Source organism: Ptychodera flava, chromosome 16 (assembly GCF_041260155.1).
Source record: "Ptychodera flava strain L36383 chromosome 16, AS_Pfla_20210202, whole genome shotgun sequence".
Taxonomy (NCBI): domain Eukaryota; kingdom Metazoa; phylum Hemichordata; class Enteropneusta; family Ptychoderidae; genus Ptychodera; species Ptychodera flava.
In genome coordinates, this window is record NC_091943.1 from 11,975,568 (window position 1) to 12,000,081 (window position 24,514).

At 37.3% G+C, this 24,514-nt stretch overlaps 1 protein-coding gene across 1 annotated transcript in view; it reads left to right on the plus strand.

Moving 5' to 3' along the window:
• The window catches only part of LOC139113957 (voltage-dependent calcium channel type A subunit alpha-1-like), a 65,395-nt gene that overhangs the window by 6,773 nt on the left and 34,108 nt on the right, over window positions 1-24,514 (plus strand). Inside the window, exons 7-25 of the mRNA XM_070675431.1 lie at window positions 272-403; window positions 4,841-4,913; window positions 5,489-5,606; window positions 5,913-6,102; window positions 6,720-6,811; window positions 7,104-7,209; window positions 7,558-7,687; window positions 9,290-9,459; window positions 10,085-10,190; window positions 10,840-11,000; window positions 11,917-12,057; window positions 12,308-12,509; window positions 13,039-13,203; window positions 14,259-14,369; window positions 15,370-15,453; window positions 19,191-19,205; window positions 22,061-22,177; window positions 22,485-22,550; window positions 22,847-22,938. Coding sequence (XP_070531532.1) covers window positions 272-403; window positions 4,841-4,913; window positions 5,489-5,606; window positions 5,913-6,102; window positions 6,720-6,811; window positions 7,104-7,209; window positions 7,558-7,687; window positions 9,290-9,459; window positions 10,085-10,190; window positions 10,840-11,000; window positions 11,917-12,057; window positions 12,308-12,509; window positions 13,039-13,203; window positions 14,259-14,369; window positions 15,370-15,453; window positions 19,191-19,205; window positions 22,061-22,177; window positions 22,485-22,550; window positions 22,847-22,938 — 2,271 coding nt within the window. The remainder of the gene's footprint in view (window positions 1-271; window positions 404-4,840; window positions 4,914-5,488; window positions 5,607-5,912; window positions 6,103-6,719; window positions 6,812-7,103; window positions 7,210-7,557; window positions 7,688-9,289; window positions 9,460-10,084; window positions 10,191-10,839; window positions 11,001-11,916; window positions 12,058-12,307; window positions 12,510-13,038; window positions 13,204-14,258; window positions 14,370-15,369; window positions 15,454-19,190; window positions 19,206-22,060; window positions 22,178-22,484; window positions 22,551-22,846; window positions 22,939-24,514) is intronic.

Here is a 24,514-nt window from a genome sequence, read left to right on the forward strand (position 1 = left end):
TTTTTGAAATCTGCCTGTAAAAAATCCTTGAAGATCCATCGCTTATGATCCACGGAATCTTGTCTTCAGTTTGTTTAATGATATTAGGACAATACTGATCTGATCTAACGTTAAACAGTTGTTCATTCATGACTGTCGAGAGAGGGAAAACAAAGGGGCGAGCTAACAACTGGCAGGTGAGATGGGTTTTGAAGTATGTTATTTGAACCGCGATATTGATTGCAATACTAACTGTTTTGTTTTATTGTTACCCCCCTGAACTGCATTGCAGACATTGGTCATCCTTACGGAACCTAGTGGTATCATTGTTAAGTAGTATGCGCTCCATTGTCAGCTTGCTGTTTCTCCTCTTCCTCTTCATCCTCATCTTTGCCTTGTTGGGGATGCAACTCTTTGGTGGCAGGTAAAACATTACCATGGAAAACAAAGAAGACTTTGTTTTTCTGCATGCCATTATTTTGTAAATTAAAAAAAAAACATTTAATCCATCTAGGTGTTAAAGGTCATGTTTAAAATTCTTGTCTTCTGTTTCATGTTCGCCTTGTAAGAAAGCACCATTTAAAAGGCAAATCAGGCTGTTTCTTCACGTAGTTGTCTTTCATGTAAAAGTAGATGTCATAATCACTAACATAAACACTGCCCATAGTTATCAAAGAAATTGCTCATTGCTCACATTAGAAAGTAAATACACGTGCTTCACCATTTAGATCAATGTAAAATTTCACCTCTAACTTCATCTTCTGTGGCCAATGTTCACAAGAAAAAAAAACCCTCAGATGTTTTCTAATCGAGAGACTGGAGTAGTAGTTCAAGCACACACTTTCAGCTTACCACTTGTAAAAGTTAATGAGTAAAAAAATCATCTCATTAAGCTGGAGCTCACATGTGTATCATCCTGAAGAAACTACGTTTATCGCAGGTTGAAAATTTTGCCATTGCTATGTGGGCGTCTTCAAATATAGCATTTTTTGATTTCTACAGAAGCAAGAGACAAATTTTGGACATGACCGATGACTTACCGAGACTTTAATGTGATTGACTTAGTGTATAGTTGAGTCTTTGTACAAGTTCTTATGATAATTTCTGTCTAATTTTCATTCATTAAAAACTAATTGGGTGATCTTACTCTCTGCCTGTACCTAGAAAGTAGTAGACTTGTCCAAAAGTTTGATTTGGTTATGCTCTATCGTGTTGTGGGTTGGCAATTTTCACTGAGTGGTCGTGTTTTGTGGTGTATGACTGTGAACATGTATTTTCCTTCATATTCATTTAATATTCACATGAACTTGTGCTGTCAAAGTAGAACAGCTTTCGCTTTTCTTATTTATTTTCATTTGATTGCATTCTGCGTTGTATTTCACTCTTGGTTTCACGGTAATAATGACCTTGCTCTAAGCACCAAGTAAAATAACCTTGACTGTGGAACATTCTAGGTCACGCTGAAATGCAAACGGTTGCTATCTTTCTCTCTGGTTGCTAAGGTTACCCCACGGCGTTGGTTATTCTCATTGCCTCTTCCCTCTCTCTTACTGCTAGGTTTTGTAAACCCCTCTGCCCCCCGGGCTGCAATGATGGCCAATCTGCTTGCATATCTGGTGGATATATCAGTACTCAGCACTTGTAAAATTCACTAGTTTTGAAAGGGAAATGTGCTTCTCAGTCTGAATCTGTGTATCCTGTACTAGGGAGTCATTTGGCTGGCTCAGCCAATGAAAGTGATTGATTACATTGATAGCTACCCCAAACCACCTTGAAATAATTGTTTCCGTGCTAGTGAATTTTCAAATGCTGTTTTACAGCCATGGCTGTTGAGTACCCTGGTCAAACACACTAATGCATGACGGTGAAATTCTCTCTGAGGTATCATGTGGACTTGTACAAATTTTAATCTCCTGAGTTTATTCAGAATATTGTCACTGACAATTTGCATGTTTTAAGTACTTTTTATCATCTTTTTTTATTCCAAAATGATGTTCTACATCAGTATCGTACAATAAGTTTAGCTGATAAATTGGAAACAAACTTGTAACAAAAAATTGTAACGAATTGATATGTTTTATTCGTAGACTTCAATATTATTTTGTCTTGATGGGTGTGGTTTGACCAGGGTGAAAAAAAACAGGCATGGTATATGAAACAAAACATTGAAATCAGTGCACCACCATGATGGCCGTCACCCCCTCCCCTGGGACCCCGGCTTTCCTGTGTTTTTGAATTTGGTCCTTCTCAGAGGAAGGTTGAGCATCGTCGATAACATTCTTACTTTTTTGAACGTTATCGATTGTACCTCTTACTGAAGATGAAGATTCAAGTCTGATACATATATGTACGAAAGGTAGAATGCGCCTCTGGCACGGATACTCAGACTCAAATTTTCTCAATTCTTTTCTGATCTACCACATGTAGAGGCTCATTTTGAAGCTCATACAGTAAAAACAGTTTTCGCTACTGTAGGTTTCCAAAAATGGAAAAGTTCATTTTTGCCCCATAGAGCTAACAGTGATGGTGGCCATTTTGAATTTCAAATATCAGTAAATGTCAGGTAGTTTGTTTCTCCAGTGCCAAACATTGCGCACTGACCCCTGATTTTATTCTGGATTCAGTATGGGAACGGTTGAAAGTTTCAGTGAGGAAAGTTGAAGTCTTTCACTTTTGAGGCGCATTCCACCTTAACGCAGTTCAATTGAGAAAAGTCCTAGCTTGACCTTGAACCGTGAAGTATCCCTCCATAAACTTGACTCAGTTCACCTCCATATGTGTTAAAACATTGTTGTTGACGTCATAGAGCTCACTAAATAGGTGATAGTCCACAGAGTGTCATCACTCACTTTTACTTTAAAAAATGAATCGATCAGTCTGACAAACAGATGTTTGGTTTTATGTTCCTTCAAGAGATTCTTTTAAAGTCGTGATCAAATAAATTTAATTTGTTTAATATCATGTAAATTCATGGTCAAAATATTTCATCTGTTACGGATTCACATTTACTTTTGGTCTGCAGGGTCAGGGATAACAATGTGCAGATTTCACGAGAGTTTCTGATGAAATATTGATACAGTATCTTTGAGAATTTGTTTGTCACAGAGTTCAGATTTTTGTTTAGCATCCATCAATTGAATTTTTCAGCCATTTGGCTAGGTTTGTTTCCACTGTAAAACATACTTCGATTCCAAAAAAATGGAAATGTTTCGTTTTCACTACACTTCATCTGATATTTTTGGTCTGTTGGTCCCAAGGGATGACGCATTCAAATTTGTTTTGGATTTTGTTTTAGTTAAAATGAAATTCACAAAAAGTTGCTGGTCCTATGGTAATGTCAGCTTTGATCCTTCATTTTACTTGAGTGGATATTATTTTATTTTGGCATCAAGGAAAATAAGATATTAATTACTCGAATGAAGTTTCTAATTTTCATTTTAACTCAGTGTTTCTTATTTGAAACTACAGTGGGTCACTCTGATCCTTTTTTTTCAACAAATTCATTGAAAGATATCAAACAGGTTGAGGTCTGATCAAGAAAATGTTACCAATAGTGGAAAAGTCCAACAGAGTGTCGGTGTTGAGAAGGGTTTACTGCCTGATACTTTGTTGAATATGTGACCATGAAAAAATTCATGTAGATTTTAAATTATTTCAATCTGTAGTGTTATAGGTGATCTTGTGTAGACGTTTAGCAATCCTTCAAAACAGACAAAAGTAGTCATGGAAAGAAAAGATCTCGCCATAATTTTGTTTGATGATGAATGATCTTAAGGTAGAACGCACCTCGGGGACAGATATTCGGACCTTCAAATTTTATCAATTTTCTTCTGACCTACCACTTGTGGGGGCTCATTTTGAAGCTCTTGGTGAAAGAAAAGTTTTCACCGTCTTAGTTTTTCGAAAATCGAAAATTTTATTTTTCCCATAGAGTTAACACAGGGATGGCGGCCATTTTGAATTTCAAATATCGAGAAATCGCAAGTTATTTGTCTCTCTAGTACCAAAGTTTGCACGGTGACCCCTGATTTTTATTCTTGCTTCGGTAAGAGAATGGTTGAAAGTTTCACTGAGGAAAGTTTGAGCAAAAGTTTAAGTCTTTCACTTTCGAGGTGCATATTACCTTAAATGTCAGACAGAATTACTTTTCCGAAATTTGGTAAAGAGAGAAATTACAACATGTCAAAATCCAAAAACAGTGAAATACCATGAAGGTACCCATCAAATGTTTTTTTGAAAATGTTTACATCAATGTTGTGACAAAGAGGGTCTGTTTGATGGAAGTCCTTGAACTTCAAAGCTTCCTGGAAACTCCTTACAAAATCCTTGAAAATGAAATTGACTTCCGGAAAGTCCTGGAAAATTGTGACTTTTTGAAAATTACAAAATGCTTGATCATTGCATCATCAACATGACATGTAAAATGATGTAATAAAAATGGAAGGCCTCAAAACGTCCTTCAAAATTGCTGAAAAAGTCTTTAAAGTTCTTGAATTTGAAGTGACTTTGAGTGTATTGACCCTGGGCTCAGTATTATTGTTGATTCAATCCTGTCCCCACCCCTGTAACTTTGAGTAAATGCACCCTGGGCTCAGTATGGTTGATCAATCCTGTTACGACCCCAAAATGTCATTTATAAACCTGGTTATTTGTAAACTTGACATGTAGTGAACAAAGTTGGTGCTATCGAGTAGGGTGATTTTCTGTGTATTTCATTTTGTATTATATTTTTAGTTCAGCTTTTCAAATCATTTGACGTTTTTTCCCAAGGATTTGTTTGTTAGAGTGTGCTGTGTATTTTCATTTTAGAATCATGAAAGCTTCAAACTTTGTTGGCTTTGTTTTTTTGTCTCCCTCACAGTTTTAATTTTGAAGATGGTAAACCACCACACAATTTTGATACGTTTCCAATAGCCTTGATGACCGTGTTCCAGGTATGGAGATTTTTTCAAGTGTTTTATAAACCTACGTATATTTGTCAATGAATTTGACAAAACCTTGCCATCAAAAGTTACAACAAACAATACCATAATAACTTCTCGCATTTTTAAACGGTTAGGTTTTGTGTCGACTAATATCTGAAGTCAAATTAAACTGAATATGTGAAACTATTCTAAAAGAAAACGAAGAATTATAACCGAGTAAAAATTCATCAAAAATTAATGCAAGAACCAGGGATTAAGAACTGTGCCTTGAAATCATTGGACCAACCTGCAAGTATCAAAATCTTGTTTTACTATGTGAATTATATCGTCTATTCCTGAGCACTGAGAAAGCAATGAAATTTTCGACGCCAAGGCATTATTTGTATTTGATTTTGAGCAAATTTGAAGCTTCAAGATGTCACAAAACCCTAGATGATTCTTTATTTAATCCTGATAACACATTTATCAAGGGAAAACCCCCTGATGCCCAATTTTCCAGTACACAATTTTAATCAACCCTCAGCCTTGTATAGTCTCGGCACCTATTCGCTGATCTGTTGTCTTGCGTATTTTTTCACCGTCAGATTTTGACTGGAGAAGATTGGAATGCTGTGATGTATGCAGCCATTCGCTCCCAAGGTGGTGTCCCCAAGGGTATGATTTACAGTAGTTATTTCATCGTATTGGTGCTCTTTGGTAATTGTATCCTTTCATTTCAAACTGCAAAGTGATTCTATAAATGTAAGTTCATTTTTTCCACCATCAAGCTCGACAGCTGTGGCAGGTGAATGCTATTTCAAAGTGTTGTTTTGTCAGTGTATTTTGAATTACCTGGTCTGTTCCTTAGTTTCAGAGGGCCTCTAGAGGGCGCCCTCCAACTTGATATTTTTTTCGAGTGACATGATATTGCAAACCACCTATGATGTGAAAGGTCAACAGAAAAGCTGTTCCTATGTGATGTTTCACTATGTGTGTGAGAATGGTTCCTTGACTGCTGTTGTAACTAAGATACCCTGTTGAACGTCTTCCTCGCCATCGCTGTGGATAACTTAGCAAACGCTCAAGAACTCACCAAAGATGAAGCAGAGCAGGAGGAAGCAGCCAGAGAGAGGCTGGACAAGGAGAAGTCACATTTGACATCAACTCCATCTGTAAATATTCACCCTCCATCACCACCTCCCAGCAAAGCACTTGCAATGTAAGTCCCTCAGTTTTAATGGTAAAAGAGTTGGCAATGTCACTAGGATGATCTCGTCAATTTCAGGAGTTCCGCGATCCGAAGTGAAAGGTTCATGTGCAAGGACACAACATGAATGACATGTTTGACATTGATTGGTTGAAAGTCACTGCTTGACTGGTCATAGCAAAGGAGCCTGATCTGCCTATATTATGATCACACCTCCATTTCTTAATATGTAGATACCAACAGTTGTACAGTGAAAGGTGATTGTGTCATGTCATTGGGGAGAGTTTGACCTTTGACCTTCATAGAGATGACATCAAGTGATATTGCTAAGCGGAGCAATCAAGATATGTCTGAACACATTAATTTTAAATAACATTAGAGGACTCTGATGAGGGATTTGGTAACCATGCCAACATTTTGCAAACTGCATAAACATGACTGCTTTGATTTACCATCTTTGAATCTTCAAGTTGGTAAACTCGGGTAGCTAAATGCTTCAGCTCTCAGCAAAACAACCTGATGACTAAATGAACATGTATTCTACATAATGTATAGCTTGGTCATAGAGGTGAGCTTTGGCCTTTCATTTAGCTAGACCTGTCTATGTTCTATCATTGATTGTGCCACAGAGAGGAAGCAAAGACCCAAGATGGCAAGTTGAACAACAAGAGCGAAGAAAAGCGAGTGAATGGTGACGGTAAAGAAATGGACACCGAGCAAGGTTAGAAGCAGATGCTGATTATACACTCAATAAGACTACAGATCCGCGAAAAAAAAAAAAAAAGCTGCCAAGTTGTCATGTAAAAAAAATATCAGCTTCCATTCAGTCAGCATCTTGTTCAACATATTTTCCTGGCAAGAGGAGACTCTGAGAAACTTAGAGAATTCGTTATACTTGCCAAGGTGAAAGAACGAAGATGAGTTGTGTAAAAATAAAGTAAATGAGAATGTAACATGATGTGAGGAATCTGTGATGATATTTTGCATGGATGTCATTTTTGAATTTTTTTCAGAACATAAAGATGAAGACAAAGAAGAAGAAGCGGACAGTGACAGTCCGTTTGCACCCAAACCCATGGTCCCGTACAGCTCTCTCTTTGTATTCAGTACCACCAACCCGTAAGTGATCACCAATCCTCTCTCAGAGTCTTTGGATTGCTTTGTACGTTTTTTGGATCAATTACTGGTGATTGGCATGTGAAACGATACTTTTTCTGGGACGTCTGGATACATTGTGTGTGATGTGGACAGTGGTGGTCTGTTTGACATAAAGTGTTTGGTCGTGTACAGAAACTGCCATGCCTTGTAGTGAATGCAAATACCAAGAAAAACTAATTATACCATATTTTATCAAAAATATGAGAGAATCGTAATTTTCTACTCCAGATGATCTGTCATATTATATGATTAGATTCATTATTGGCAATATCAACGAGATAATGAAATAATCTTTTTTTTTGCTCACAGATTTCGTGTTGCTGTACATTTTGTCGTCACACTTCGTTACTTTGAATTTTTCATCATGGTCGTGATCGCAATGAGTAGCATAGCCCTGGCTGCTGAAGACCCAGTGGATCCCAACAATTTCAGAAACAAGGTTTGTTAATCGGGAGCTTTGACACTCTCATGAAGTACAATTATTTTAATACCCATGCACCATTGCTCCTTTCCTCTGAAAATGTCTTCTGTGGAATCCACTGAGAACATTTAACTTGCTTAACCCTTTCACCTCCAGTTCCCTGTATACAGGTCCAACTTTACCATAGAAAACAATGGATTTGGGACAAACCATGGTGGTGAAAGGGTTAAACACCCCAATGTTGGCTTGAAATCAAAGTCAGCAGTCTCTCCTTCCTCTTAATTTTTCTCCTGTAAAGATCCAGTTTTCATATTTGGAGGTTGCCACCAGAATTTGGGGTCGAAGGTGAATATATTCATCATTCACAATCAGATAAATATCGTTCATTGTCATGACTCTCCCAAAATATATTGCACACTTCATATCATACACTTCACCAATTAGAATTACCTGAGAGATTAACCCATGACAGATATTGAGTGTTAGTAGTCTGTACATGGTCTTTCCCATCATGCTTGTCGTGTGGACTTGTACACCATATAGTGACATGAGTGAATAAATCAGAATTCGGATCTTCCAGAGTCCTGGACTGTGAGGCTGAAACGAAGTCTACAGCCTCTTAGCTGAGCAAACAAATAGCAAACAACCACCTGTTGAAGAAACTGTACAACCACCTGTTGATTGCCAGGCGCTGTTCACAATCTGCCACTTTTGTATTTGGGGCAAAGCTTTCGTTTTAAAGTATCTCTTTTTGATGCAGCTGACTATTTTAGAAATTTTTCTTGTAACTGGCATTAGAGAAATATTTCAGTGGTTCAACATTGCGATGTTGTGGTCAAGTGTTAGCACCCATGTACATGTATTTGCATACGATTGCAGTTTCATAGTAAATCTTAACAAAGTTTCAAACAGTCTAAATTAGGTCTAGATCGAAGCAGGTGTCAGATCACCAAGTCACTTCCTGGCTGACTCTGAGAGTGTTTTCATTCAGAATGATTCATGTGCAAGTGTATTGCAAAGATTGACACAATTGTGTTACGGTGTTCATTTAGGTTTAGTATCATGGTCAAGGTAGTATGCACCTCGAAAGTGAAAGACTTCAACTTTTGCTCAAACTTTCCGCAAGGAATCTTTCAACAGTTGTGTTTCAAAATCAAGAATAAAAGCCAGGGGTCAACTTGCATATTTTGGAACTAGAGAAACAAATTACCCAAGGTGTATTGATATTTGAAATTCAAAATGGCCGCCATCCCTGTGTTAACTCTATGGAGAAAAATAAAATTTTTGATTTTCAAAAAACTAAGATGATGAAAACTTTTCCCACACCAAGAGCTTTAAAGTGAACCCCCACCAGTGGTAGATCAGAGGAGAATTGTAAAAGGTTGAGTCTGAATATCTGTCCCTGAGGCGCATTCTTAACCTTTAATGGTTCTAGAACCTCGCAACCAATTTCCTACATTCCCTTTATTGAGTTTTCTGACTTCTCTTCCACCAAACCCCAGTAATGGTTAGCAGCTGACCGGCTTTATCAGAAAACACTGTTTAGTACAGGGTGGTGGACATCTGAGGATTCCATTGCCTGTTTTTAATGTGTCATTTATTTGCTTTGCTTTGTTTCAGGTCCTGGGATACTTTGATTATGCCTTCACTGGGGTGTTCACCTTGGAATTGGTAATGAAGGTCATTGACCTGGGTCTGATTCTCCATCCGGGGTCGTACTGCCGAGACATCTGGAACATCCTGGATGCAGCCGTGGTCATCTGTGCCCTGGTAGCCTTTGCTTTTGAAGGGTATGTTCATATTTCATTCCAGTATTTGCTGTTGCTGTTTATTGTTAAATTTTTTCGATGGGCAATTTTTTAGATGAAATATGGATCTATAGCAACATTGGTCGTGCCAGAAAGGTAACATTCTGTCGATCTTTACTCTTAAGGAAAATTGCACCATGGGGATGTCCGGACAGATGTTCAGACTCCAATTTTAGAAATTCTTTTCTGGTATATGGCTTTCCAGGGCTCATTTTAAAGTTCCTGGAGTGGGAAAGGTTTTCACTGTCTTATAATATGATGATCAAAAATTCAATTATTCCCCGAGTTAACACTGGGATGGCAGCCATTTTGAATTTCAAATGTTGGTAAATGTTAGGAAATTTGTTTCTCTAGTATACAACTTTGCATGTTGACCCCTGATTTTCTTACTTTGCCAAGAGAATGGCTAGTCAAGGGAAGTTTGAACCAAAGTTTAAATCTTTCAACTTCGAGGCACGTACGTGCATTACTTTTAAATCCTAGCTCACTTAACACAGATTGGCAAAATCTGCTGGTATGTTTTGCACTCTGTTTACACGTTATTCATCTGTGACAAGGTGACTGCTTTGAACCATTTCTAATTCAGATCTGCATAATTCATTTTCAGCAACAATTCCAATTCAGCTGGCAAGAATCTGAATACAATAAAGTCACTGAGGGTGCTAAGAGTGTTGAGGCCGCTGAAAACTATCAAGAGAGTACCCAAATTAAAAGTAAGGACACATTTATTTTTAGCGATATTCACCATGTGCTTGGCTCCTCTATATGCAGGATAAGTAATGTATTTATCAAGGCCGGTCCTCAGTGAAAGGAGCTGGTAAGGTTTGGTGGCACCAGACCCCTTAGCTTAGTATTATCAATTCCTTAGAGGGCGCTCTTCAAGCGAACTCCCCCTCAGAGGAACGCATTGACTCACAAAGAGTGATACGTAACTATCAAGTGATATGTTGGATGGTCAATTCCTTATTGCCATGGCTACCTGAAATATATGAGAGGGTACACTTTGTGCATCTGAATAACACTGATAGCGATTGTATATTTGTTTTAAATAAAGTATGCTGTGTGTAAAAAATTGGATGCTTAAATTCAGATACAACACTAGAAACAGTAAAAATTCTAACAATTATTTTGTTCAGTTTTGGTGTTTGGAGACATAATTGTGTGATTCTTCAGAGGGCTTTGTAGTGCTGTGTAGTTTTATTGTACAAGTCCATCATAACTGGTCTGTAGGACCAACGGCTATGGCACGGTAAATTCACAGGTCCAGACAAAAAAGTTTTGTGGTGTCAGTCTCCGACCACTGCCAATTTCCTCATCCATCATTTGTGAGCTATTTCTTGATACTGTCTTTTTGTCTTTCAGGCTGTATTTGATTGTGTGGTCAACTCACTGAAGAATGTACTGAACATCCTGATAGTGTACATGCTGTTTAATTTCATCTTTGCTGTGGTCGCCGTACAGTTGTACAAGGGTCGTTTTTTCTACTGTAACGATGAGGCCAAAATGTATGCCCATGAGTGTCGGTGAGTAAATTTTGGCCCTTGTTGCAGGATATTAGTACATACAAAAAACTATCATACTGTTATGGAAAGTAGAACATACCTTGAAATTGAAAACTGATCCTTCTGCTGAAACTTTCTTTTAGGAAACTTTCAAATCTTTCCCATTGAAATCACATATAAATATCAGGGGCCACCGTGTAAGATTTGGTCCCACAGAAACTAATTACCTAAATATTTACAGACACCTGAAATTAAAAATGGCCGCCGTCCATGTGCTAACTCTAGGTGGAAAACTGAAGTTTTTTACTTTTTGCCAAAGTAAACCCAGAGACAAACCTTTGTTGTTCCATGAACTTCAAAATAAGCTCCTACAAGTGGTAGACCTAAAAAGCATTGTAAAAGTTTGAATTTGAAAATCTGTCCCCGAGGCACGTTTTAACGTAAGGCTCTATTTTCCTTGGCTGCACAGTAGACCTAGTAATCCCAAAGTGTCGCCATCTTTACTGCCAAGTCAATTTCAGGACATAAATACCCCAGTCTGTGATGTTTATAAATTCTTATTAAATTATCATGTTCGGTTGCATGATTGATTAGTTAGCTTATCATCTGTAACTTCTCCTACAGAAAGTTTTTTATTAATAGATCCTTTGTTTTCCCTTACTAGAGATTGCAATCACATAAAATATATCATACTATTTTGCAGTGCCCAAACAAACCACTTGCTGCATACAAATTCAGCCCTTCTCACCAGTATTGCACACAACACAATGTTTTCAATGGTGAATCTGGACCTGTCCACAGGCAACTACAGTGAAAGGAGCTCTGCAAAGTGCCAAGATGGCCGACAAACAGTACTTTCAATGATATTGTTACACATAAGAGAACCCCTCCGTATTTAAGCTTTTTTTACAATTTCTATTTTTCCGTCACATTACAGAGGTCAATACTTCAAGTACAAAGATGATGAGATCGTTGGCGTGGAAGATCGTGTATGGGAAGTTCGAGATTTCAACTATGATAACGTGATAAACGCCATGTTGACATTGTTTGTTGTGTCGACCGGAGAAGGATGGCCAGGGTAGGATATCCATGCAGTCTTTTCACTGATTTCACTGATCTCGACAGGCATCTTTTAGTAAATAGTTTTCTCGTCCACAAATTCAAAACACCTGTGAATTTCTCCAACTCTGTGGCTGACCATCAATCAGAATTTGACACCCTGACATCATATTTGACATCAATCCAAATTTGACACAATACAAATTCATGAACACCCTGCGATAATATTTGAAATGTGAATGAATTTCTTTATAAATTGTGTGTTTCAGCGTTCTTAAGTGGTCTATGGATTCAACCAACGAAGGGCAGGGACCACTGCCCTATAACAAGCAGGAGATGGCTATCTACTACGTGGTGTATTTCATCGTCTTTCCATTCTTCTTTGTGAACATCTTTGTGGCCTTGATCATCATCACCTTTCAAGAGCAAGGTGAACAGGAGTACGCCGAAGGTGACATTGACAAGAACCAGGTCAGATACACAGAAAATCTTTTGCAATATTTTTCATTGTCCGTTGTTTCATGGATCTCACTGAAGGCAGTACATTCCATAGTATGGAGTGGAATTAGATACAAAATGGTGTGAATAAAACAATGTGATGAAAATGTCAACATTTGTCACATTTTACCATAGCTGATGCTGCCATCTTGAAAAAATGTCTTTTAACAAACTAACTGTTCCCATGGGTTACCTGGGACTACATGTGACAGTCTTAGATGTATGCTGGCCACATCTGAACCAGAATTGCTGGAAATGTCAATATCTTGATACAGTGTGATCTTCCATGTGTGATATGAATTCCAAAGAAACTTAATCAAAATGTGATGCACACTGCTTTCTATCAAATGTCAGCAGTACTTCTCTAAGGCATTAATTTAAAGGGCAGTGATTGAACTATTTCATGTAGGGTTTGTTGCACTAATTATACTGCAAGACTCAGTATTCACTAAATGATCTTCCAGTAACCATTTCTCCCAATGTGTTTTATTTTGTCTTACAGAAAGCTTGCATTGAATTCTGTATCAATGCCAAACCCACGCAACGTTACATGCCAACCAATAAGAACTCGATCAAGTTCCGCATTTGGCAACTAGTTGTGTCGACATACTTTGAGTATTTTATCATGACGCTGATTGCCCTGAACACTGTGATTCTCATGATGAAGGTACTCTTATGTTTTCTCGTCTCCTCTGTGATCTTATCACCACTGCCATTTGTCAAGAGTGATTTAACCCTTTCACCCCCAGTTCCCTGTATACAGGTCCAACTTTACCATAGAAAACAATGGATTTGGGACAAACCATGGTGGTGAAAGGGTTAAATTAAAAGAAATGATAACAGGAGCTGGGTTTCTTGAACAGTTAACCCCCAGGACAATACCACTTGGCACTCAAGGAAGTATACGCCTTGGGGACAGATATTCGGACTCTCAAATTTTGACATTCATTTCTGATCTATCACTTGTTGGGGCTCATTGGAAGCTCTTGGAGTGAGAAAAAATTTCCACTGTCTTAGTTTTTATGTAAATGGAAAATTATATATTTCTCCATAGAGTTTAACACAGGTGTGGTGGCCATTTTGAATTTCAAATATCAGTAAATGTAAGGTAATTTGATTCTCTAGTACCAAATTTTACACGATGGCCCCTGATTTTTATTCCCGATTTGGTAAGAGAGTGATAAAGTCTTCATTGAGGAAAGTTTGAGTAAAAGTTTATGTCTTTTACTTTCAAAGTGCATACTAACTTAACCCAACCTGTGTCCATAACCCCATGCTCTCTACGCTCTCCTTAACCCTTTGAGTGGCAAATGTCAACTTTTGTTGCCTTTATAGAATACGACATAGCCAACAACTTTTCTCAGGTCTAGACAAGTTTTTTCAGATTTTTCCAAAAGATTTTGGTCAAAAATTGCAGTCATTGAAATGTTATGTCCGTTTGGTCCAAAATTATCAAAAATTACAGAAAAATTCATGTAAAATGTTACACTGAAAATTATGGTGGGAAAATTACAGCACTCAAAGGGTTAAGGGGCGGAGCATATAGAGAGTGCCTTTGAGCAACGGATCTTTCAGTCTCAGGATTCATGCACCTTTGAGTGAAAGGTTGTTTTGTAATTAAATTGTAGTGCAGTGACATATAGCAAATGCCAATGCCAGAAAGGTCATTGTGTATTCATAGCAAGGCAATCTGACTCTTGCGCGTTTTCATTTCTTCCTCAGTACCACAACCAACCTGATGAGTACACGGCCCTACTGAAATACATGAATATTGGTTTCACGGTCATGTTCACCATAGAATGTATACTAAAACAGATAGCGTTTGGTCCCAGGGTAAGTGGTGACTATATATAAAATGCAACTTAACATACATACATATATCAAGTTAAAGAAATGTTGGAACTCCTGTCTGCCGCCACCGTAACAGTTGTTGTAAAATCATGTGGATTCTCAGTATTAGCTTTTGACTTCAGTGAGAGATGATTAATGATGACATGACACAAAATATCTGTTCAATAGATTTCAATACTGGAATTGGCTGACCCTAGGCAATAGTATATCTGTACAATCAAACCAACTTAGCAGTTGCCGTAATAGAGTAATTTATCTCTTGTCTATGTACACTTCAAGCTGTTCTGTTGGATTAATCAAGTACGTTTATCTCTTTACAGAGCTGCCCCTACTTTGTTATGTATGTTTACCATGTAAATGCTCAAATTTGATAGATTAACTGTGTATAGGGGTGACCATTTCTCACCTGAACAACAAAATGATTATGGTGAAAGCAAAGATCTGAGGAGCTTTGTTTTCTTTAGTGAGACTCATATCAGTACAGTTTTCACTTATTAAAGGGGACTATGTCATCGTCAATGACTTGTCAGCTTTTGAGAGTTTGTGTTTTCACTGTAGATGTACCAATAATTCTTACCCATTTATTTTACTCATTTGACTTATGATCACCAGTAATTTGCCATGTTACTCACAGATGATAGACGTTATAATGAAGTAGGATAGAACCATAATTTGCTATGGCAAGTTAGGGTGACTTGACTGATTGAACTGAGAGACAATTTTGCATTTTGTTTGGTGTCGTCTTGAAAATCAATCACATTCATCTATAGCTGCCAAGTCATAAGCTGGGCTTACTTTATGGACGCTGGGTAGTGGACTAAGTGTCTCCCAACAACTTTGTATTTGTTCTGTGGTGTCTGAGTGGCAACAATGATGCACATGAAATTGATCGGGCAATCCAAATAATGTGAAGAAGTTACAATTTTTACACAAAAAAGGAGAAAATAGATGACAAATGTGCAATTTTTGTTTTTCATTGCAGAACTATTTCAGAGATGGCTGGAACATATTTGATTTCATCACAGTGGTCGGTAGTGTGACAGATGTGTTGGTGTCTGAATTTGGCGTAAGTGTCATACCGGTTTACATTTTATGAATCTCACAAATCAGTGTGTAGGATTTGCCATGTGACTCACATGATATCCACTGCTATCTGCCCTGCACTTTGGACTGATCGCACATGTTTTTGACCCATCAGATCAGACCATGGTCCAGGTAGATAACATGCACTTCAGAGTCTCAAGCTGATTTTGTACATCTTTTTGAAGTTCAAGTCAACAAAAATTTGGTTCACTGTATCATATTTTGTTTTAACCCTGAGAGATATACAATTTACAGGGGTTTTCAAAAATGACAAGCAGCAGGTTTCAAGAATCTCCCCTGTGGAACCATCATTGAGATGGTTTTCAAGTATTTTTCTATATTTAACAAAAAGTAGGAAAAGTGTGACTTGTGCTGTAGTCTTTACTGCTTGACTACCATCATTGTATTGCATGTTCTGTGTCCAATAGTGTGACATTCTGGAAGTGGCCTGTTTGATATTTTTCACCATCTCTGCAACATTCAGAAATCAGTGTGATGAAGTTTCCAGTACAGTAAATGCAATTAACCTTCCGCGTGACTTGTTTCTGTGCTAATTCCTCACAAGAGAATTTTTCTACAATGTTTTCATGCCAAACAAAGCTTTTTCTCCACAGGACAGTGTCAAGGTAATGTGTATACTCTTTCAAAGAATCCCACTGAAAATACAGAAACATTTCTGTTTTTTTCTCTCTTAACAGAGTGCTTTTAATGACAAAAATGGCAAATTTTCGTACATACTGCCGTGAGCTTCACGCAGCTCAGTTCAAGTTCAAAGGTCAAGGTTTATGCCACATTTATCTGTGTGAAGGCCCATGCTTGGGAAAGCGCCCACTCCAAATTTTCTAGGAAAGTTTCATATTGAGGTCGTGTTTGAACAAGCACCCACCCTGACTTTTCAGGGTTGTTTTTTTTTGGGGGGGGGAGGGAGGGGGAAACAAAAAATTTCGAAATCAATGTACCGTAAGTCTCATTCATTTACATATTTTGTTGGCAACAGTAGGTCTCTTTTCAGAATTTTTTGTGACCCTTAAAAGGGCCGTTTGTTATGTGTTTGACATCAGATAAATTTGATGGCATATACCGGTATTACACCACGTCGCACATGTTGCACATTTTCTGCCTTCTTTTAGCTGACAATGAATACAAACATTCTTTAACATGTCTGGGCGGGGTCCGGGTAACTGCCCACCCCAATTTATGAAGAAAATAACATGCTCCGGACCTTGGGCGTATACTCGGATAATTACGGTACCTGTATATGGCCATCACAGATATAACTGCTGGGACTTGCAAGTGTGAATGACAGACTTTAAAGCTGCAACCTCCGAACAGCCTTCTCATCAAAGAGCAAATAAATTTCATCCGAGAGAGCTACAAGTGAATTTTCTACAAAGAACTATCCATCAACATTTGTTTATGGTTGGTTGTATGTGTAGTAGTTCGAAGTACATACCAGGATTACTGATGCTATTTTGGCTTGGGACAATTCAATCACAAAACATGTTAGGTATTGTCAGAGTCAAATTATACTGCTGCTATACAAATCCAGTTATAGCTTGTAACTCTTACTGTAGTTCACTTTGTCCACATCAAACTGTAGGCACTGCCACACAAACAGATGGGGTCTGATGTTTGCACCAAAAATAGAGATGTTTAAAGTGAAATGGTTTTTTTTGTAACATGTGGCAGACAGGAAGATTAAGTGTGAACCCTGTTCTCTCAAGGAATTGGCGACTTTGCAGGACGAGAGAGGTTCCTTTGTTATTTAAATGAGCTCCTCTTGTGTGGATGGAATTTAATGAGTAAAGGCCCATTTATACTCTACAATTGCCCCATGGGAGAATCAGTGTTCGAAATAACACCTGTCCGGCAGTCCGAGACTGGTTGTTTTTCTGCAGGACTTGTAAAATAAAAAAGTTACCAGTCCGGCGGACAGGTTGACTTTAGTGTGGGGAGTCTTCTTTAAAACTATGTCTGCTATTTTTTCTCCGGGCTCCCATTCAAATTTTATGGCAAGACAGTTTTCTTTCCCGTAAATTCATCCTACTCAACAGCGCAAAACAAAATACTTAGGCACATAAAAGTAATCGCAGTATCAGGACTGGTAAGTTTTTGGCAGGACAGGCAACTTTTTGAAGTTACCAGTCCTGGTGACTGGTTGATATTTTCCACAAATTTCGAACACTGGGAGAATGCTGTCTCAGATCAATAGAAGTAATGACCAACTCATCAGAAGCAGTTTAATGACACAATAACAGCCATTGAGACAGCCACAACTTCTTCAAATACATTTTTTCCTATTAGGTGTAGCTGCTGTGGTCAACTTTTAAATTAACCTCCACTTTGACTAATACGACCTCAGTCAGATTAGTTTTAGTGTGCATGCCTTTTTTCCACTAAAACATACTACTGGGATATGTGGATATCAGTGAAATTTTAGCGATGTTATACATGTAGTCCCCCACATACAAAACAAAACAAAACATCCAAGCGTTGATTATTTGTACACATTAATTTTGACAGGATCCGTGTGCTCATGGAAAGTCCTGCAAAGTCCTTGAATTTTTAAGCCTGGAAAGTCCTTTAAATGCAATTGAATCCCGGAATGTCCTGGAAAATTGATAATCGGCTCATTCACAATATTCAAAAAAACACAAGATATTCAGTGATGATATCTTAAAAATGATAAGGAAAATGGTATATAAAAATGATAGCTTGTAGAAATATCTTGAAAATGGTGTTGTTGACTTACACAGTCCTCAAAAGTGGCTGAAAGTTCCTTGAAAATCCTGGAATTTTTGCGGTGGCTTTGAGTGGTTAGACCATCTTTTGATAGTTGAGTTTGACATCCCAATTGTCGATTTACAAACAAAATGAACTGGTAGTCTTTGGTACATAACTAGAAAGCACAGAGTTTGAGTTCTATGAAGTAACTTTTCCACGAACACTTCTGTGGCATGATACAGTCTCAAATCCAGCTACTTTCCCAAAACCCTGCTGAATAATGCAATACTCTGGTAGTGCACTGTCCTGGCAAAAAACAACCTGCATTGATACCTTTCTGGAACTACAAGATTTCAAAGAATTTTTTTTCATCAGTAAAGTCCAACATTTGTCTGTCAAATAAGCTCATCTTCAGTTTGTTTTGTAGATGTTTATTGTTTAATCAAAAACACCAGAGGCAGGTTAATGTAAAATTTAACACTTTCTAAGAAAAAAACCCATTGAGATGACAATTTCATTATTTCTGGATTCATGTCTGGATGTCTTTGTCCATCATGACTAATGTCCCTTGCTCTTTACAGTTGACAGAAATTGACTGTGTTTTATGATCGAGCAAACATCTCAACTTGCATACTTCTGTTACAGTGTATCAGTTTGTAATTTTTGTTAGGATTATACCCAGACGACATTCCATGATTTTGGGACTATTTTTTGCATTTCCCCAACTATTGTAGACATGAAATCTGATAAGTCATCCTACCAAAATGAGTTATTCCGGAACACCTGAAGGGGGATATTCAGACCCTGATATTCATTTTGGAGGATACTGAAAAGATGTGCTGAATGTTACGAAACCCCCCCCCCCCCCTTTGAGCAAGCAAGCAAATGTGCTACCCTTGCCTCCTCCCCATGATAATCCCACATCCCGCTAATCTTCCCCATTAACTGTTTACCACTGTCTTCTTCCTTCTCTATGTTATTAACATCCCTATACAGGATAAAAGTGTGCAAGTGAGTAACAAACAAACAAACAAACAAACAAACCAGCCAACCAGCAAACAGACCAACATTCCAACTCACCCCAAGCCCACTTCACACAGTCTCACCCCAAGCCCACTGGTCACACACCACCGACTGTTTAAATCACAATTTTATTTAACCTCGTCTAACCTAAATCTGTTCTAACTCTGAGCTTTCTCTCTCTTTCTCTCTCTCAGCCACCTCTTCCAGCTTGTATCACACCAAAAAAAAATCACAAAGATAACTGTAGTTCATTTACTGTCCACAGAAAAAAAAAAGACTTTTTTCACACAGTGTGTGGGCTCAAATCGATAATGTACCATCACCATGGCAACAGAATGTCTGCTTTTCTGGCATGCCATCTCCACAACATTGATGTGGTGTCTGATGTTTTGCATGTTTTTTCCCTTTCTTCTCTCTTTCTCTATGTCTGTCTACCTATCATTAGGGCGACGTGGCGGTAAGCATGCAATATCCCTAGAGTGTTAGTTCATGATCACAAGATTGCACATACTTGCACCATTTTGGCTGTCTGAGTTTTTCAAATCACCAACATCACTCCAATTTTGCCTCTCTTTTTTTTTTATGTTCTCTCAGTTGTCTTTAATTTGATTCCAAAAGCATAGAAACTAACATACTCGTGCGTGGGTGCTGAATACTTACAAAAACTAAAAAAAAAGGATTTGTCTTTATATTGTAACGCATAATTTTTGTATCAGTTATATGGTAAAATGGCATTGAATATTAACATAACGTAAATGGTACTAATTCATTGTGTGTGTATGTACATACTCTCACCAGTCAAGTTTTAAAAATAACAAAAATGCTTTTCGAGTTTTACGTTTGTGGTATGTGGTATGAGGTGCTGTGGTGTTAACACTGATAATGTGCATTTTAGTTACCATCCATCAAGTTGCAGTTGTTTATATATTTGCCGAGCGCTATCATTTTGTTTTGTCGTGGTCCGATTGCCATAAATAATAACTCTTGCAAAACGTTGCATGATTCTTATTAATAGTGGTGATTTTTGATCATCAAGCATGTAGTGTGCGTTCAATTTTTTTTGTTCGTATTTTAGATATTTTTGTTTCTAATATTTTCCTTTCTAACTGTTAACATGAAGGGTGTCACCAATATATCCTCTCTTTTGTTATTTTAAATGCTTTTTGGATAAAAATTCACAGATGAATTTAGCATAGTAGGCAGCCATTCAAGTCCCTTCAATTGACAAAGTCCTTTCTAACTTCTAAATTTCATCAAAAATTCATCTTTTTTGTACCTGTGTGTTTGAACATTTGCATTTTATTCATTACAGTGATACTATGAAACTCTTGACATACCAGCAAATTTTACCTTTGGCAAAGATTTTTTAACCAAAAGTGGCTGATATTTGCTCCTATTAAATGCAATATGTGGCACTAAGACAAACCCATTTGTATCTTCTATTTTCCCAAAAACGAGTCATCGGAATTCTCCATTGTGAATCATAGTCTTCTGTACTGACATGTATTTTAGACCTCACCATCTGTCTTTTGAAATGAAGAAACTGTCATTTAATATTTTCCAAAACTAGGAACTGTAACCCTCAGATATGTCAGTTTGTCAAAAATACCTGAATATTAATCTCTGTGAACAATGACTGGATTATAAAATGTCAGTCGTTACTTGATTAACCCCATTCGGTTTTAGTATAAATCCAAAAACTGATATATAAAAAGGATTGAATGGTTGCAACTGGTATTAATATTTGCCAACTTTCCTAATTTCTATTAAATCTTCGCAAAAAATCTGCTGTTGGTGTGAAATGCCTATAACATCGATGCTCTACTTCAAATTTTTGAATTGTGCTAAATATGATTTTGAAATCTTGAATGATTATATACTAACTTAAAAAGGAAAAGACTAACAAAAATATGTGATAAATAATACTGTAGCATAAAAAGTTCAATTCTATTGCACAACATGAGTGATTTTGCTCCTATCCTGAGACCATCAGAAAACTACTTATGCATCAGTGAAAACAATTACTTGAAAAATTTGCCACTGTCAATACATGGTCGTGAAAAGGGTGGGTTTTCCCCAGTGACCAATCATGCCAGCTAATCCATGGTTTGCAAAAAAAAACGCTTACAGCTTTTCTCATGTTTCCAGTTTTTGTTCCATTCTGATGAAAGTTTCACTGTCCACTCCAGATTCCAGCACCAATGATAATTACTTCTTTTTTCCAAAAAAATAAACTGGACCTGAAGAGATTTCAACTAAATTTACGCTAAGACAATGTGCTCCATGTTTTGTATATAACGCTTCTTGTCAATGTGTGGCGCCACCACACCTGTAGGTCTGACATAAGTAGGGTTTTTTCCAAGGTCTCAGGATGGTCTAGGCAATGACAATTTGAAAATAGTTGTAGACAGTAGGAAAAATTGCAACCTCACATAAACTAACAGTGACAGCTAAAATATTACTCCACTCTCGTTAAAATCAGAAATTTTCTCCTCACTGATCAAGAAGTAAAAATGAAATGCACCAATGAGAAAAAAATGATCAAATGATAGAAATATCTAAACTTGTATTCTATCAAAGCTAGCTGTAAGAGACTTATCATGTATTTCATTTTTATTTCCACTTTTGTCATTTTTCATGTTTAGAAGATTTCCGTAGCTTGTCTTTGATATCATTCACATTCATGAGAGCACTATTTCTCATCGTTTCATCCTGCATACACGCTATCAAAATGCATGCTTTTATTATATTTAACTTTTTTACTTTGAATTCTACATTGGTGTGTGAAGACAGTATGTTTTATATTTTGCTATCAATCTCTGCATCTTCTTGTTCCTGTACAGAATAACTTCATAAACCTTAGCTTTCTGAGACTGTTCAGAGCTGCCAGGTTGATAAAACTGCTGCGACAAGGGTACACCATAAGGATTCTCCTGTGGACGTTTATACAATCATTTAAGGTAATTGCATGTCACCTTGGCCTTCTGTTAAAAACACAACAGTGTGTGACAAAATTTAAAAGTTCCATATTTGTGTCAGGGCAATATCATATTAATCATTTTATCTAAAAACATTGGAAAAATATGATATTGATTTTTACATCTGTGTGTGTTTTCACAAACAAATGTGGAAATGCAGGTATGCAGTTATGTAACCATTTCATTAACAATACTAAAACTTCCCAATAAAAATTGTACCAAGCTAAGCATAGAACCTATAAATAAATGTCAAATCTAACCCAATCTACTTTATGTTCTTTTCCTGCAGGCGTTACCCTATGTTTGTCTTCTTATAGCTATGTTATTTTTCATCTATGCAATTATTGGAATGCAGGTAAGTTGGGGGAGCTCAGGTTTAATATTGATTTTTTCAATCCATGAAAAACACAACGGCGAACAAAATGTTTCAAATATTAAATGCTACAAAGGCATTGTAAGATTTGAACAAGCAGTGACACCTTCACAACGCAGGAGAAACGACGCAACACATGCATTGTTGACAACTGCTTATTAGTTGCCAATTCTTTTTAAAACTCTGTAGACACTCCGCTGTCACGAGTGAGATAGCAACAAGAACGGTTCCCACGGATGAACACACTTCAAAGCTCACTGTCACTTATCTCTCGACAGATGTTTGGTGCAATACAGTTGTCAGATGACTCACAGATCAACAGACATAATAATTTCCAAAACTTTGGCCAATCAGTGTTGCTTCTGTTCAGGTAAGGCTTTTTTGGTCAACACCCGGAGAGGTTTTCTCAAGGTGTGTTCAAATGAAAACTTTCCTTTCCTGTAAAGTCGTCTCGCAACATATTGAAATGCAGGCTGTAAGCTTTGTCTCTCAGGAATGTGTGCTGTGATACGTACAAGGTTAGACCTATACTGCTTTAGGGGAGTAGGGATCGAAGCACCAGAGATACAAAGTTGCAAATGAAGAGCTCTGTTCGCATTTCCTGGTTGTCAGTGTTGTATATGTGGCTGATGTAGCAGCTTGTAGTCTGAACTGTTAAATGTCTTTTAACAGTATTCATTGTAATATTAGCAGTCACCTAATAAGTTGTATTCTCGTCATTCTTCCATGCGTGATTTCCAAAAGTGTAATCTAAAAAATGCAGACAAATATTTATTTTTGCATATTAATAAGCAGACAATGATGTCAATTGCGAACAGCCCTATGCAAATGGGATTTTTCATTGTTTTATTTGATTTGATTTTTCTACCAACAAATTCATCGCATGTTTAATGGGAAACAAACAATGTGTATTCATGTACAATGTAAAAGATGTGCATCAGTCTACAAATTGTTGGTTGCATGTTTCAAAACTTTTATCAGTTTATTGGCAGACAAGTGTGTGAGAATCAGAGTTCTGATGACTGTAATGGCTTTGGGAATATATCAAGACATCAAGTTGATCAAAGAGTGCATAGACAATGCATTTATCTGCAGTTTCATTTGTCAATTGACTACATGTAGACATGGCTTGTACATGGAGACTATCAAATCTCTTACTTTCAAGTTATGTCTAGATTTTAGAACTTCATCAAAATGGTAGTGACCCATGATAAACAATCTGTGACTCATGTCTACATTAATGAAAACCAGAGCACAGAATCATGACTTAAAAGTTTGATTGAAAACATTAAAGATTATCTTTGTCTTCTTTTTCAAGGTAGTCACTTCATAAAAAGTACCTACAGTCTGTTCTTTAGTACATTGTTGAGTTTTGGGGCATTTGAAAATTGCATGAAAATTAAGTTCTTCATACAAACTTTACTTCAACAACTTGCATTTATGATGCAAGCATGAAAAAAAAATTATCAGGCCTTTGAGCAGCTGTCACAATCTTTTTGTTTGAAATTCAGCTGGTTGAGTATAATTATCAAGTTGAACACTTTCAGGTAATACATGAACAACAGGAAGACCACTTCCCCTGTCTGTTAGGTGTTATGTGTTGTGCTTTAATAAGTGTGTGAATCTGTTTTACCGTTAACAGCCGAGGATTTTTGTTGGATCGTCTGTTCATTGCTTCTGCTGAAAGCACTTTGCCAGCAGTGTATGTCCATTTGTAGTGACTGAAAAAAAAACGATGTTTAACCCAGTCTGGTTATCAAACTGAACTTGAATCATGACTTTACATGTACCTCTTAGTCAAGGTGGCTTTGCACTCAGCCCTTTTTTCAAAGCAAATTTCTCATCACAAATGGCAGGAACTCCCCCCCCCCCACTCCCCACTATATATTTTCAAAAAGCAGAGAATCTAGAGTTTAGTATGGTAGCAATAATTTACTCAAAGGATG